Source organism: Cnephaeus nilssonii, assembly GCF_951640355.1.
Source record: "Cnephaeus nilssonii genome assembly, chromosome: 5".
In the NCBI taxonomy this organism is placed as follows: domain Eukaryota; kingdom Metazoa; phylum Chordata; class Mammalia; order Chiroptera; family Vespertilionidae; genus Cnephaeus; species Cnephaeus nilssonii.
Window position 1 is genome coordinate 95,468,195 of NC_137076.1, and position 16,769 is coordinate 95,484,963.

General features: G+C 50.7%; 2 protein-coding genes across 2 annotated transcripts in view; one reads left to right on the top strand and one right to left on the bottom strand.

Annotated features, from left to right (window-relative positions):
* Nucleotides 1-227: 227 nt before the first annotated feature.
* FABP6 (fatty acid binding protein 6) lies at nucleotides 228-4,356 on the top strand (the record flags this gene model as incomplete). The annotated part of the gene is made up of 4 exons (XM_079770225.1): nucleotides 228-294; nucleotides 1,618-1,793; nucleotides 2,934-3,023; nucleotides 4,303-4,356. The coding sequence occupies 4 exons, from the start codon at nucleotides 228-230 to the stop codon at nucleotides 4,354-4,356; spliced, it is 387 nt and encodes a 128-aa protein (XP_079626351.1).
* A 7,835-nt stretch (nucleotides 4,357-12,191) lies between these two features.
* CCNJL (cyclin J like) overlaps nucleotides 12,192-16,769 on the bottom strand; it is a 42,774-nt gene continuing 38,196 nt past the window's right edge. The window contains exons 5-6 of the mRNA XM_079770308.1: nucleotides 15,339-15,498; nucleotides 12,192-13,661 (exon numbers count right to left, since the gene is read on the bottom strand). Of these exons, the coding sequence (XP_079626434.1) occupies nucleotides 13,238-13,661; nucleotides 15,339-15,498 (584 nt within the window). The 3' untranslated portion in view covers nucleotides 12,192-13,237. The remainder of the gene's footprint in view (nucleotides 13,662-15,338; nucleotides 15,499-16,769) is intronic.

Consider the following 16,769-nt stretch of genomic DNA (forward strand, 5'->3'; position numbering starts at 1 on the left):
GCCAGCACTTCCCTGGGTGAATAACCTCAGGGCTCTGCTCCTCCAGGCCTTGCCCACATCATAAAACATCAAGCACTTCCTCTTCAGGGGCAGGAGGAAGAAGTGGGGTGACTCAGGGGCTGAGCCTCAGCATCTGGGAGGGTTTATAAGCTGGGCCACCAGACCCTTCAGCATCACGAACCTTATTCCTCACCCCTTGCTCCCAGGCCTCCAGGTCTCTCGGCAGCATGGCCTTCAACGGCAAGTACGAGATCGAGAGTGAGAAGAATTATGACGAGTTCATGAAGCGCCTTGGTGAGTGGGGTCCTAAGAACATCTTCCCGGGCTGGTCTGTAACAACTGGCATTGGTCCAGGAACCCAAATTCCTGGGGTAAAGTGGGACAGGACTTCAGTTACTCATTCATTTACTCCTTCATTTGTTGAGCCTCTGTCCCAGGCTCTTGGGCCAATAAGAACCAAATAGACTCTTTGGCTTTAAAACACTCAGGGAATATTAGTATCTCCAATTTACTGATTGAAAACTTGAGGCCCAGAGAAGTGGAGTCACTAGTCCAAGGTTATACAGCTAGAAACGGGCGAAGTAGAGACCTGATTGGTTTATTCATTCCAACATTTATTGAACACCTACTGTATGGCAAAGGCCAACTCACTGTTCCTGAAGGGCCACCACAGCTCTTGCCCAAGGTCACGGTAAGTCTCTGGCAGAGGATATTAGCACCCAGGACCTTATGATGAAATGATGTCCCCACATCATGCCTTGTAAGAGGTGACCAAGGACTTACCATAGACTAGGTTTGATAAGCTCCTTCTTCATTCAGTCATTCAACAAACACAGGCCTCTTACTGTGTTAGGCTCTGTGGGCAGAGAGATCAAAGACCCCACGCCTCTTGCTTGCTCAATTTGCAGCACTGGTTGTGAGGAACCAATGAGACAGTGGGATTGACAATCCTGCAGACATCCTGGTGCTCTAAGACTGAGGCAGTGCAATTGTCAGGGACCAGTGCCCTCATCCTGGTGACAGAGAGGCCCCCAGAGCAGTGCTCATGTGCCCTGGGGTTTTGGGGAGACCAAAGCCCTTCTGAGTCAATTGCTGGGAGTGGCCCTGAGGCACAGTGACTTGGCCTCCCCTGCAGCAGTCTAGTGAGGAATTAGCAGGGAGCCAGTCCCAGTTCTAGACCTGGTGCTGCCCGGAACCTCGACGGAGATGCCGGGAGGCCCCTTTCCCGCTGTGGGTCCGCATCTCCTAATCGGTGAAGATAGTCTTGAAGGTCCCCTTCGTTCTAGAACTTTGTGAGCTTGGCAAGTTTCTGTGATAATTATGTCACTATCAGAAGAACAGCTATTATTTATTGAGTATAAACTATATGGCAGGAGTTTACAAGACCCTTTAATCCTTGCACCAGCCCTGTAAAATGGGCCTTATTATATCCATTTTGTGGATGGAAACACCGAGGTTTGGAGAGGTACTTGCCCAAGCTGCAATGGCTCATGGTAGAACTGAAATTTGTGCTTTTAACTGTCAGGGTAGCCTGCCCCAGTGGAGGGGGGCTCTTTCCCAAAGCCCCATGTTGTAAGCAGCTCTTACATGGCCCTTCTGCTTGTCCCCCTGGGCCAGGGCTCCCCAGCGATGCAATTGAAAAAGGCCGTAATTTCAAGATCGTCACGGAGGTCCAGCAGGATGGGCAGAACTTCACCTGGTCCCAGCACTACCCTGGGGGTCACTCCATGACCAACAAGTTCACCATTGGCAAGGAGTGCGACATGGAGACCATGGGAGGCAAGAAGTTCAAGGTGAGAAGCCACTGGCCACTCCTCCCTTTTTCCTCAGGCCTCCAGCTAACTTCTGGGTCTCAAATATGTCCCATGGGGCTGCTCCACAACCTGAGGTGACTTTCTCTAGTCTAGCCTCCAGACACTTGCTGAATACTTCACATGTTAATGCAGTTAATCCTATGAGGTTGCCACAATTATTAGCCGGGTTTACGGATGGGGAAGTTGGTCTGAGCCCTGGGATTAAATAGCTTGCCCAATCACACAGCAGGGACAGGCCTTCACACCCAGGCAGTCTGGCTCCAGAAAGCATAACTACGTTTTACGCTGCCTCCGGGTAGCCTAGAGTTGAAGTAGAACCTAGAATCAGACTCACCTGGGTCTGAAACTGCACTCTTAGGTAGCAAAGAAGTGAAAGGTGGCTGGCTCGCTGTTCCCATCCTGCCCAGACTAGTCCCTCAGGTCTTCTACCCATTCTGGATCCCCTCCAGACCGCCCCTCCCCCCCCCCCCCCCCCCCCCCCCCCGCCAAACATGCCCATGAGTACTTTGCTCTTCAAGCTGCCATGTGACCAATAAGTAGTCATCATATTCATATTCTGCCACTTGGCTCTTTTAAAAATTTAACAATCTCTCATGATATCTTTCTGTGTCAGTAGTACATATCCATTTGTCTTATTCTTTTTAATGGCTGCACGGTATCCTATGCTATGGAAATGCTGTCATTTATTTAACACTCGCTCATGACTAGATATTTAGGTTATTTCCCAGTGGGTAAGCTAGGTTGGATATTTAGGTTGTTTACAGTCACAATCGGCAAGCAACACCCTTGGACAACACCATCCTCATAATGATGATCACAACTAACAGTGCCTGGCACTGCTGTGCCAGTACACACTTTACATGTGCCATATTAAATCACTTACTCCTCACAATAACTCTATGAAGTAGATATAGTTACTAGCTCATTTTAGTGATGCACAACTGAGGCACAGCAAGGCTGAGTGAGTTGTGCAGGTGATCCGTATCTTTGGTTTATGTAAGGTAAATGAATTCCCAGAGAGGACTGCTGGGGCTGCAGACAGGACCTTCACCCCTGAGGGTCTGGCCTGCATTTGCGGGCCTCTGCCCACTCACACTCAGTGTTATGCTTCCTTTCCAGGCCACTGTGCAGATGGAGGGCGGGAAGGTGGTGGTGGATTTCCCCAACTATCACCAGACCTCGGAGATCGTGGGTGGCAAGCTGGTGGAGGTGAGTGTCCTGCTGGATCCCGGGAGGACTGGAGTGTTTTTCTGGCCCCGGCCATGGCCCCTGAGAGGCGGGCCTCTGAGCAGCTGGCTTTATAAGAACTTCCTGTGTGCCAGGCCTTGTGCTCTCATTTGATCTTCACAATAACCCTGGAAGGTAGGGATTTTTATCCCCATTTTACAGGTGAGGAGACTGAGGCCTGGAGAGGCTAAGTGATTAGCTGGAGGGCACATAGCTTTTATGAGGGCACATAGCTTTTATGATGAAGCTGGGATTTGTGACTCGGGTGCTCACACTCAGCGACCTCAGAAGCCCAAGTCTGGAAGCCCATGGGACCTTCCTCCAGTGTCAATGAAGGGGAAGTCCAGGAGAACCCTGCCAGGACCAACACTCTGCTCCGGCTAGATCTTCTGATTTTTCGAGAGAGGCTGGAAATGTGCACTTCTTTGTGAAATATCCAGATTAAATGTTGACAACTAACGAAATGTTTTTTAAAATCCTGGCAGGGCCAACACTCACACACCTGTGGACTGACCCCTCCCATACTCGGTGCTCTGTAAACACAGGTTGAAATGCTGTCCTGGGATGCCCTTCATCTCACTTCCATTTCTAGCCCCCACCCCCCTAAACCCGGGGCTCCAACATGTTCCCCAAGGGAAAGAAATGGAGGTGAAGTTAAGAGGAAAGCTTGCTGCTTTCCTGTGAAGAACGTAAGAACAACCGCCGACATGCACATCGTATGACAGCATGTCTCCAGGGCCTTGAGCCCTGGCACTGCACAGGGGCCTTCACTGGACAGTATCCTCTTGCCTGCCTTTCACAAAACCTTATGCTTCCTGAGGGCAGGGGCCACACCTGCCCATCACCGGGCACAGGTGCCCCACAAAGACCAAATGGTGCAGAGGTTGAGGGTGGCCTCTTGACCTTAGAGGGGTGACTCGACTTCTCTAAACTTCAGTTTTCTCATCTGTACAATGGGGGCAACCTTGCAGAGCTGCTGGGAGGTCTCAGTGGGGTAATGCAAGGGAAGTGACTGGCCTGGTGAACTGAAATGAACAAACAGGTGGAAAGTTACCTGCAAAGAGCCATCTGCTTAGTACTTTTGCTACGTTGAATCTGCGCAGTGATTCCTGTTAACAGCTTGAAAAACAGGCCCAGAGAAGTGGTGCAACTGAGTCATTTCTACTCCGGGCTGGGACGGGGGGCTGGTCTTCTGTCAGCTGTGCCCACGGTCACCCTGGGATCCCTGCATTGATGCCCTCTGTTCCGCTGTTTCTTTCAGATCTCCACCATCGGAGGCGTGACCTATGAGCGTGTGAGCAAGAGGCTGGCCTGAGCAAGCAGGCGGGGCTCCGAGGGGCTCCAGAGCCTCCAATAAAGCTGGTCCAAGAGTGGACATTCTGCTCACTCCAGATCCTCTGTGTCTTTGTTTTCTGGAGTCCTGGGGGGTAGTTTCTGGCTGGGTGAGGGTGGGAAACCCTTGAGGATGGGTACACAGGCCAGACCTTGGCCCTGAGATCCCTGTGGGATCTGTGTCATGGCAGAGGGAGCCTTGTGTGTGGACTGGATACTCCTGAGCCCCTGCAAGAGGCCAAAGGAGGTGCTCAAGAAGCACCCTACTGTGGACCCCACACCCCACTCTGCCACCCACCACTGTGTGGGTGGAGATAATCCTCTAAGGAGACATATGCCACCTGGGAGAGGTGACACACTGACTCTGAGATGGGCCACATATCAGAATTGGTGTGTGTGTGGGTGGGGGGGGGGGGGGAGGAATGACATTTCCAGGAAAGGCCCCTGCTGCTCGGCTACAAGGCTGCACAGCACATGCTTGGCTCTGCCACTAACTTCCTGTGGAGTCATTCCTTTGGGCCTCAGTTTACCTACTGGTACAAAGGGGGGCCAGGAGAACCGGTGAGGGACTGAGGAAAAATGACAGCCCATGAGTTGGCAAAGGGGCAATGAGAATGACAGGAAAGGACTGGAGTGTCATGGTTTGGACTAGTAGCTTGGGCAGCGGTGCCTGGGAGAAACTGAGAGGCTGTGGTGGACGGGGGAAGGTGGTCAGAGGGTCACTCCGACCCCCTGGTGGGTGCCTGAAGCCCCGAGTCAGGGAGGGTTCCGAGGCAGCATTTGGACTGAGCAGATGTCCCTGCCTGGTGACTGCGTCTGCCAGGCCTTGGGAGTGGGAAAGGGAGGCCTGCTGGCCTCGCGCAAGACAACCCCTAACCCAGGGCACGGAAGGGCCTTGTCTCCTCTCCCACCTTCTGGGAGTGTCGCCACAGCTGGGTACCGCCTTGATCTCTTTTTAACCCTGTATTTTTCTGCACGACAATTCACCCCTTTTTACTACAATGAAAACTGTATGTCACTTCTACACATGAAAAGCCCATGTCATCTGCCGTAAAGAAAACTATTTAAAAACACTGAAACGGAGCGATGTTGGCGACAAGCTTGGTTCTCTTGCCTGCTCACAGCCCTGAGCGGAGACCCCCATTTGTGAACAGGGTGAGAGAGATGTGAAGTTACAGTAGCATCCAGCGGGAATTGCCCAATGAGTAATATTGCAAGACCACTGAAGAGGGAAGAATTACAGTCCCCCACCTTATTCCAAGACCCCCTGAAGTGGATGCCTGAGACTGTCGAGTACCGAACCCAGATGTTCTGCTTTATTCCTATACATAAAGTTTAATTTATGCCCTAAATAAATTAAAGTGGATAGAGCATCGGCCTGCAGACCAGGGTCCCGGGTTCGATTCCGGTCAAGGGCACGCACCTCGGTTGCAGGCTCCTCCCCAGCCTGGGCCCTGGTCAGGGGTCCTGCAGGAGGCAACCAATCGATGTGTTTCTCACACATCGATGTTTCTCTGTCTTTCCCTCTCTCTTCCACTCTCCCTAAAAATCAATGGAAAAATATCCTTGGGTGAGGATTAAAAAAACATAATAAAATAAAATTGCTCTTTAAAAAGTTTAACTTATAAACTAGGCACAGTAAGAAATAAATAATAATTAAATAGAACCATTCTAACAATATACTGTAATAAAAGTTACGTGAATGTGGTGTCTCTCCCTCTCAAAATTTCTCATTGTGGACTGGACTCACCCTTCCCGTGACGATGCAGCATGACGTGACGCGCTGCCATGACGAGATGCGGTGAGTGACGTCGGCTGGGGCGCAGCGTTAGGCTGCGACTGACCTCCTGACGACACGTAACTTCTGTGTCGTGTCCAAACCGCCAGCAGCACTCTTCCTGAGCTTCGGGGCCATTGTGAAGTAAAATAAAGAGTCCGTGAACAGAAGCACTGCGCTGCCGAGACAGAAGAGCGGATGACCGGGGTGGCTCCCGGCGGCCGCGTGAGGGCCGGGGCGCGTGCAGCGACGTCACGCGGGAAGAAGGGATGATTCACGTCCTGGCCGGAGCCAGTGGGCCTCGCGAGATCTCAGCAAGCTACTCAGGGTGGTCCGCAATTTAAAACAAGAATTGTTTATTTCTGGAATTTTTCGTTGACTATTTTTGGAGGTGGTGGACCATGGGGTAACCAAAACTGTGGAAAGGGAAACTGCGGATAAGGACCTATTTTACGAAATAACTTTTTACTAAATAACTACTGTATAAGAGTTGAATTATCGCCCAGCTGGCGTGGCTCAGTGGTTGAGCACCGACCTATGAACCAGGAGGTCACGGTTGGATTCCGGGTCAGGGCCCATGCCCTGGTTGCGGGCTAGATCCCCAGCAGGGGGGGCGTGCAGGAGGCAGCCGATTGATGATTCTCTCTTATCATTGATATTTCTATCTATCTCTCCCTTTCCCTTCCTCTCTAAAAACAATAAAAATATATACATATATTTTTAAAAACCTAAGTTAAAAGAAAGGGTGAATTATCTAAAATATTTTGAATATACAAGTCTCACACATGGGGCATAAGAAATAAGGGTCTGTGCACACATCAGGTGCTTAGTAAGTGCTACTTGGCCTAACATCCTTGCAGCCCGTGTAGTCTACAGCCTGTAATCTCCGGGGCCAACCTCGGCCTGGACAGAGGGCACGGCCTACCCCACTGACAGTTCACCCCTTGCCTCCTCCCTCATTCTGCCCTGAAGCTTGTTTATCTTTCCAAGAACAGCACTCAGCCTCCCCCACCCACCCACCACGCCAGGACCCCATGAATTCCATCATTTTGCCAAGACTTATTGTTAATTAACTGAACTAGGTAAGCATTAAATTAAACTAGCAGTGCGGACATTTCCCCTCCAGACTGAATAATTACTCATAATGACCTTGGATAATAAGTCTCTACGTAAATAACAGCGAGTTAACCATGTATGGAGCTAACAATTGAGAGAGATTGTTTTTACCTTGGAAACGTATTCAAGAACAAATTCAAATTATTGGCAGGGAAGAAATTCTTCAGTCAGTGTTGTTATAGATTCACACACTCATGGACTAGCAGGACCTCAGAGCTCACCTAGTTTACACTCTGTTTCACAAATATGGCAACCGAGGCTCAGAGAGGGAAAGAAATTCATCTGAGGTCACACAGCAAAGAGTGAGTCTCTGCGAGTAATGTGCAGTTGGACATCACTGGCTGATGAAGGCTAGTTTCTGAATCCAGCTCACGAGGGTAAATGGAGTGAAGTGAGTAAAGTGTCCATTTTGCTCACATCTTGGCAGAGAGCCAGTAGAAGGGACGGTGGTTAAGATCTCCGATGCTGGCGTCACATTGCTAGGGTTTGAATCCCTCTTCTGGCACCCAGAAGCTGTGTCACCTTTGGGTAAGTTCATCCATTTCTTAGAGCCTCAATTTCCTCGCCTGTAAATGGGGATAATAACTGTACTTACCTAATAAAGTGGTCATGCTACAAACTCACTAAATAGTAGCTGCTGCCACCACAACCACCATCATCTCCGTTATCACCACCATCATTCTCAAGCCGGTGTGATGAAGGGTTTAGGAATGCCTCTCCCATTACTTGTGAGGCACATGGGCAAGCCACTGGGTTGCTCAAAGTCCTATCTTGTCCATGTGTCAAGTGAACTAATCCGACCTTCCCTTGGATAACAGATGATTTGCAAGGATAAAGGGTAAAAATCCACGCTAGTGGCTTCCAAAGTTAGAGTACCTTCATCATTTTGCTGTGCTGTTCAAGATTTTGTAGTGACTCTCCACTCAGTTCAGGTACCCTTTACCCAGGCTCTTTATGACCTTCACCCTGACCTTGGGAGCCATCTCTTCCACTCTGCCAGGGCAACCACATTCCTCCTGACAAGATCATCTAGCGAACAGGGAACTGCCCAAAGCATTTTTATAGATCACCACTAGGTGGCACTCCACCACCCACCTGCTGCCTATGGACACCAAGATGCAAGTGTATTTTGAGGGGGGGGAGGGGTTGAGGTCCATAAAGGGATCAAGCTGTGAAATCCTAGGTGATTGGGCCTTGTCGCTGGTGTGTATGTGTTATTTTGGGGGTAACAAGGCATTGGAGGCCATGTGGCTCGCCTGTCAGGCATATCTTAAGTGTGAAATCCACTCCCACCACTTGCCCATGGTGAGACCTTGAGCCTTCCTGAACCTCAGTATCCTCATCTGGAAAATGGTGTTAACTCTAGTTCCTGGTGTTGTGAGGGCAAAATAAGAGTAGGGGGAATAAGAGAGCATGAGGAAAGTGTCATGTACAGGGCCTGGAACATAGTAAGTGCTCAGTAAACAGGTATGACGGGTAAGGGCCCTCCTTGGTTGGTTCTATGCGAGGATGGGTACACACAGGGTCAGAGCTTTTAGAGCAAACCTGGCTGTGCAAGTGTTAAAAGGATAGCCCACGCCCTACCCTAGACCTGCTGAATCAAGCTCTTTAAGATACAAAGGCCAGGGAGCTATCATTGTGAATTGCTCCTCAGCCAGGCATGACCTTGAGACTGTTCTAGTTTCAACCCTTCCATTTTGCAGATGGAAAAACTGAGACCTAGAAAAGGGAAATGACCTGCCCCCATCCACACAGCTACGGAGTAGCAGAAGGCCTGACTCCCCATATATCCTGCCTGTTGTGTCTCTGGCAAGGTCAGGGGCTTGAAGCACTTGGGCAGAGCTGGCCCAGCAGATGGCTGACCACTTGAGTTCATCTTCCTTCAAAGCTAGAGCTGGGTTGGAAGGAGATGAAGCTCAGAGGCTCACCTGAGCCCCCAAAAGGAGGAGCCCATTTATTCACGATATGTCTCATAGAACTCACTGTTGAATAATGATACCATATCATTCCATGAGTTCTTACCATAAACCTGAAGTGAAGGCTGATAACCTTCCTGACTGACAAATGAGACAGAGGTTCAGAGTGGAGAGGTGGTTATTTCTCAAGGTCAACTAGCTAAGAGCAAACTCAGACCTTCCACTTCTTGGGCCCAACATTCTTGCTGATATGGTAATAGATGTTGCAAGCTTCCAGCCAAGAACCACTCTAACCTACAATGTATTATATTGGTCTTCTATTGCATTAAAATGTTGTTTTTAAATTTAAGTTTTAAATTAAATTAAAAATTTAGATTTCCTAGAAAGTGCAGACTTCCAGTTTTTCTGGAAATCTGGGGCTTGGGCAACACAAAGCTTACACCCCTGAAAGGTATTATTGGCCACAGCTAAGTAGAAGCCACATCCTCTAGATTAGGGGTAGGGGAACCTCTTTTCTGCCAAGGGCCATTTGGATATTTATAACATAATTCGTGGGCCATACAAAATTATCAACTTAAAAGTTAGCCTGCTATATTTGGCCAAACATTTAATTAATTCACTCCTAATGCCTTGGCAGGGCCAGACCAAATGATTTATACGGCCTGAGGGCTGGACGTTCCCCACCCCTGCTCTACAGGGACACTGGCTTCAACACTCCCCACCACTGTGATTCACTACGTTGCCTGCCTGGTCCTGGTGGGCATTGGGACTTGAGACTCCTGTCAAATGCTATGGCCTTTCTGCTGAAATCCAAGTCACAAAGTCTTCCCTGCAGAACAGAGAATGAGGTGATGGGGGCTGGTAAACTTCCTTTCCAGGTACTCGGTGCCAGGGATTCCCCAAGCCAGTCCCAGATCTCTACCTTCATAGACGGGGAACCCTTCCCAGATCAGAGCCCATTGGGGGCAGACCCATGGAGCAGGGATCACAGCCTGTGGCAGATGTGCAAGAACCAATGTTTCTGCATTTCCGTCTGCTGGTGAGCACGCTCTGAGAGAATGCCTGCCACTCTGTAAACCAGGAGCATGAACGCCAGCCAACCCTTCTCTTTTATGAACCCATATCCATTATTCTGTCATGTCTTCCCACCCGGCGAGTGGGACTGCTACGGAGTCTTTCACTCATTCAAAACCCTTGAGGCACCACGGGGCAGCTCCAGACTGCCTGGGCTTGAATTATGGCTCCTTCCCTCACCACTGCTGTCCTTAGGCAAATAACCTCTCCTTGCCCCACTTTCTGACCTGTAAAATACAGCTAATAAAGTTCCTGCCTTGTAGGGTAACTGGGATGATTACAGAAAAAGCCAGCAAAGTCCCTAGCACAATAAATGCTCAATAATGCCAGCTGCCCAACTTATGAGGGAAGGTGGGGTGGGGGTGAGAGGGTAAGGGCATGTGCTGTGGGGTTGGGAGCAGCTGGGGAGAGGTCAGTGGGGAGAAAAGGAGACCCATGTAATACTTTAAACAATAAAGAATTTAAATTAAAAAAAAAATGCCAGCTGCTATAATTAGTGCTGACATCAACAGGCAGTGATACTCTATATATTCTATTGGGGGTAGATAGCTTAGGACACAACCATCAACCAAGTAAACATTTTTAACAAGATCATTTCAGAAGCTTTTACAGCCATGAAGAAAATAAAAGGGGATTATGGTAGAGTGATTGGGGGGTATTACAAGAGACCTCTTTGGGAGGTGACATAGGAGTTCAAGTTTCTCAACCTTGGCACTACTGTCATTTTGGGCCAGATAATTCTTTATTGTGGGGGCTGTCCTGTGCATTGTAAGATGTTGAGCAGCATCCCTGGCCTCTACTTGCTAATTGCCAGCCATGCTCCTTCTCCAATTGTGACAACCCAAAAAATATCTCCAGATGTTGCCACATGTCCCCCAGGGAGCAAAAATGAGCCCTGCTGAGAATCACTGAGACAAGAGAATTCGGAGGTGAGAACAGGTGGCTTTGGAGAGATGGACGTGGAACCGGGAGGACAGGGGGAAGTACAACCTTGACATCGAATGTAAGCCAGGCATTTGCAAGGCTGAGCCAATTCCTTAAAATAAATCTCTCTCTCATATACTGGTAATGGATTCTGTTTCTCGGGAGAACCCTGACTGATTCAGTGGTGGAGCTGGGGTGTCAAGCCTTATTCACGTCAGCTGCCCAAGTCCCCAGAGGGCCCGACCCAGCTCCACAGAAGCCAGTTCTGCCGTGGCCCATCCCCCACAAGCTCTCAGCATGAGCGAGATACCCTCGGGGATGAGGTGGAAGGGAGTGGGGCGCAGCTGGCTGAGAGAAGACGACGAGGAAGAGAACTCGGAGACCTAGAGCAGGTGATGTGTTTATTGCGAGACCTCTTTTCTGGGGACCCCTCACAAGCCCCCAGCCGCAGAATAAACAGACACAATAACTTGGAATCCAAACCAGTCGCACATAAATAGGAGGTTGGCAAAGGAAAAGGAGAAAAACAAACGAATGTGCAGTTTCCTATGCAAGTGTGACAACGTGGCAGCGCCATACCCACGTCCAGTCTCTTCTCATCCCGCGTCCACGCGGAGGCTTTGTCCTGCTGGGAACATCACCTTCGGACCGACTCCGCAGCGTGCGGCCGCCGTCCTGGCAGCCACCTGACGGGCAAGTGAGTCAACAAACCCGACACGGGTTCTCCTTAAAAAACAAACAAACAAATGCTTCCGGGGTTCTTTGCACCTCCCAGTTCTGTTGGGTGAACAATGTGTTCCCCCGATCCCAATCCAACAAAAACCACACACAACCATGATGAGTACAAGCCACGAGTCGGAATAAACACATATTGCACATGGCCATCCGAGTGGTCCTGAGAGCCCCTCACGGCAGACACCCCAATAGGGGCTTCTGATCCAACCGATCATTTGCCTGTCACTGTGGTGTCCTACACGCCCCCATCCCCACTCCCCAAATCCAGCTGGCATTACGCACACATTCCACATTATTACCCTTTGCTATTAGCCACACTCAAGGCCGAGGCTGGGTGAACCTCATGCACTAGAAGCAGGTAGAAGGAGGTGAGGATGTTGGCTTAAACCTTAGTCTACCTTTCAACCCTTTACCCCTGGGTGGTTATGGAAGTTCTACAGGTGAACACAGCATCCAAGGTGCAAGGTGTGGACTCTTCTGGAACCGAGAGACGGGACAATGGCTCTCCCCAGCCCTACGCTTTTGCAAAGGAGCTCTGCGATTACCCTCGGGTCAGTCACCAGCCGGGGGGGGGGGGGGGGGGGTAAAAGGAACAGCTCGGGGGTGGGACAGGCTGGGCGGCAATCAGCATTGTTTTTCTCCTAAGGAATTTTCAAGTATCACAAAATCCCTGATACAGTATGTAAACAAGACTTCTTGCTGAACAGAAAGCTAGGTCACTTCGGGAAGCAGCAGCACGTGAAATGTCTAAAAGGGCGAATAAGGTTTTAAGTTCGACATTGGAAGCGAGACGGCCGCGCACCGTGCCTCAGAAGGCAGACGCTCGGGCATCACACACACACACACACACACACACACACACACAGGCCCCGGCATGGAGCCAGGGAGACAAAAGCACCCGATCTGACAGCTACCGGGGTCCCGAGAACATGTCCGGCTGCCCCCTTCTTCTTCAGCGGTGTAGCTGCCATCGGCAACGAATAAAGGAGTCTCTGATGCCAAGCACGGCACGTGCCTGCGGACTGGTGTCTGCATCCAGCTCCCAGCCTCGCGGCCTCTTGCCGGGTATTTCTCCATTCTCTGGGCCCTGCTCCAGGGGACGGCCCTGAGCCTCGCCCCTGCACCCCAGGCACGTGTGAAAGGCGTTTTCCAGAGGAATGCTCTTGGGTGAGGTATCTCATGGACCGTTTTGCTTATGAAGAGCACAGACCCTCTCCAGTCAAGGGCAATGAGGCTCTGCGGGGATGGCCTCCCAGTCGCCTGGCTCCACTGAGCGCCCCTCGTCAGTGTCTTCTTCCTCTGCCCGGGTCTCCAAGGCCCCCCTATCTGTCGAAACAGCCTGTGGGGAATGCGTGGCTCCCGCTGAAGTAGCTGCCTCTGTAGGCGGTGGCGAGGCAGTGCCTGGGCTCGGCGGTGACGGCCATCTGCATGCTGAGCGACGCGGGCAGGGGCACGGGGCACACGTCCAGAGGCTGGAGGGCGGGGTACGGGGAGTGGAGAGACGAACTCGTGCCCCCTGAGAGCAGGCTGCCGGAGCAGTGGGCCTGCAGTGAGTCCCGATAGGCTAAGCACAGGTCCTGCACAGGCGTCTGGAACTGCGCCAGGGCCATGGGCGTCGGCTGGCCGAGGGAGGGGTAGGCAGGGGGCTGGAACAGCATTTGGGTGGGGGCTGGGGATGTGCCGGGCACCATGGCCAAGGCCTGGCTCTTGACCGCGACGGCATCCTTGAGGACATTGTCATAGGCTCTGAAAGGGAAGGGCCTGGGTGAGACTCGGCGGTTAAAGGCAGACACCTGAGCGCCTCTACCTGCCTTGCTGAGTGGGATCTGCGTGCTGTTCCCGCCGGACCTTGCCCAGCCCGTGCTCACTGCCTCCAGCCTTGCCTCAGTGACTGTCCGACTAAACCCAGACCTCAGATCTCAGCGTGGATCCACATCTTACAAAAACCTCTTCTGACCCCTCAAAACTAGCCTCGCTGTCCTGCAGCCCCTGCAGTGCCCCGCCTCACAGTCAACACCCCAGGCGATAACTTCCGGGTTACTACCTGGCCCCCCACCGTGCCGAGTGTGACCTCCAACAGGGAAGGCCCATCTGCTCCTGCTCACCCCTGCACACCTGGCACAGTGCCCGCTGAGAGGGCAGACTCCCGGTGCTTAGATGAGCACCACCTCTGCCTTCAAGCCCCTTCGGGCAGCTCCGTCCCAGCTAGGCCACTCCTGAGCTAGCAGACCCCAAGCAAGTTGCCCATGAGGCCTTAGTTTCTCCATCGTAAAGGGGAATGTAAGAACGGAGCCAATTGGGGCTGTAGCAGGTCTGAGAAGGGGGCCATCCCAGTGTGACAGCCACGAAGAGGCAGGGCTGGTAGCTAAGAATCCAGAGCACCTGGCAGCACTCAGACCAGACTGCGTTCTCTGCCTTTAGCCAGTGTGGCTTGATTGGTTGGGTGTTGTCCTGTGCACAAGGTTACTGGTTCCATTCCAATCAGGGCACATGCCCGGGTTGCAGGCTCGATCCCCAATAGGGGGCGTGCCTGAGGCAGCCGATTGATGTTCTGCTCTTGCATTGAGGTTTCTCTCTCTGAGTCCCGCTCCCTTCCTATTTCTCTAAAAATCAATAAAAACATTTTTAAAAACAAACTAAAAAAATATAAAATAGAAGGCACAGGTTTTGAAACAAGGCCCGGGGCGCGAGGGACTGACATTTCAGAGGAATGAGACAGGGGCAGCCACTGGCAAAGTTTCCCACATGAGGAGACCAAGAGGTGACTCCTAGGGACCTGGCCCTGGGTTCAGTGGGGCTGTGCACATAGGAGATGCTGCCACCTGAAAGGTGCAAGAGGGACTGGGTGCAGCCAGGTAGGACCTTTCTGTCCTATCTGTCCTCCTGACGTCGCCACTGAGCTCTTCCACTCTGATGTCAGTTTCACGGAGCTGGGTCTACGATGCCTTTCAGCATCTTCTCTGACACACTGCACGTTTTCTCCCCAAGATTCCCAGGGATCCTTGCAAGGAAGCGGTGGCCTCTTACGTTAAGCCACTCTGGGCTTAGCCGTGGTCAGCTTTGTGGCCACATCTGAGAAAGCAACTTATAATGAGAGTCCCTGAATTTTGATCATCCGTAAGGCTGAGTGACAGACACACTGGGACTCAGATCAAAGAGCCCAGACACGCAGAAGGGCATGCACACAAGCCCTCTTCTCCCTCACTCCTTGACCTTAAAACTGCAAACCCAAAGCTAACCAAAATAAGAAGGGCCAACACCCCAAACCCCAATTCTATCAGGAGTCACCACGGCCCACGTTATGTGAGACACTAGCAGGGAGACCCACCATAAGCCTGACTTCAGGAAATGGCCTGAACTGGGCCTCAGGACAGGTGGAATCTCAACATTTCAGAAACCCGGAAGGACTGAAGGGGAACTTACACCAGCAGGATTTCTATGCATGTGCTGAGATGTTCCAGGGAGTAGTTTGAGATCCTCTGCAGGTCTCTGGTCCAGTAGGGAGAAAGCTGAAGGCAAATTCTAGAGGCTCCGACGCAGGCCGCAGCGACCACGGAAGGCTGGAATTTGTAGAAAATATGATCTGAAAGAGAATCAGAGGCCGTCAGCATCATAAAGCCAAGCCTGGAAGCCCGGTGCCCTGCCTGCCGCGTGCCCCCTAAATCCGTAGACAAGTGATTAGGTTCAAGGCTATTCACTGCTGTGCCACACACACTCACGATGAAAAAGTGGAAACAGCATGAAGTTCTTGAATCTTAAGCACCCTCGCCCTCAGTCTGAGATTTCTGATGTCAGCCTAGAGCAGTGATTTTCAAAATGTGGTCCAGGGCTTCTGGGGGCTGCAAGGGGCTTGCTGATGGGCTACAAAACATTCGTCCTTTCTTTGGTTGTTAGGGGTGAATGACTTGCCATTTCAGAAGCTACTTATTAAACACAACAAAGCCTGGATCCCAGAAGGCACTCAATAAAAATGTGTTGAATAAATGAATGTAAGAATGAGTGACTACAGCAGTTTGATATTCCTCACTCCAATTGGCTTTATTGAAGTATGACTGACAAATAAAAACAGACCATGTAAGTAAGGTGTACCATGTGATGCTTTGGTATACGCAGACCCCATGAAATGATCTGAGAAAGCTTAACATCCTACTAAGTTATTTTGTGACTTGGCCTTACCACTTATGTGCAAAGGCAAACTGTTGAAATCCCTACAATGTTCCTGGATGACACTTGGTTATTGGTGCCTTGTCACACTGTCTTAAGTTGTTTATGATTTTCAATGATTTCAATACTTGCCTGTTATAGTGCGAAATTAGTCAAGGTGGTCTTATGGTTACAGGTACAGTAAGTCACAGAGTAAGACTCCCCAGGTTCAAATGTTAGCAATGACCCTAGGTAAGTTCCTTCACCTCTTGAGCATCAGTTGAGGCAACTGAACAGCAGAAATGACTTTTATGTGGAGTTGTTGGAAGGTTCAAATGAGATAATGTATGCAGAGCACTAAAGTAAGGTGCCAGGTACACAGTAAGCACTCAATTAATGCTGGATATCACACCTCCTGATACTGTTACACAGGACCAATTTTGGTTTGTGGTGGGATACCGGGTGGCTGTATCAGTTGTCTTTCACCTAATACCTGGATTTTAAGACACTAGAAAGAGTGAGCTCTGAATACAAGTCCCTAAACTGGGTAACTGAATTGCCAAAGCAGATGTAAACACAGCCCCCTCCCCCACCCATCTGTGTGACACAGCTCTTCCAGACTGACCTATCTGCACATCTGTCCTATTTAGATCAGCTGCAAGTTGCAGGTTACCATAGAAACATTAACAGGCGACCAGAAGGTTGTAGAAT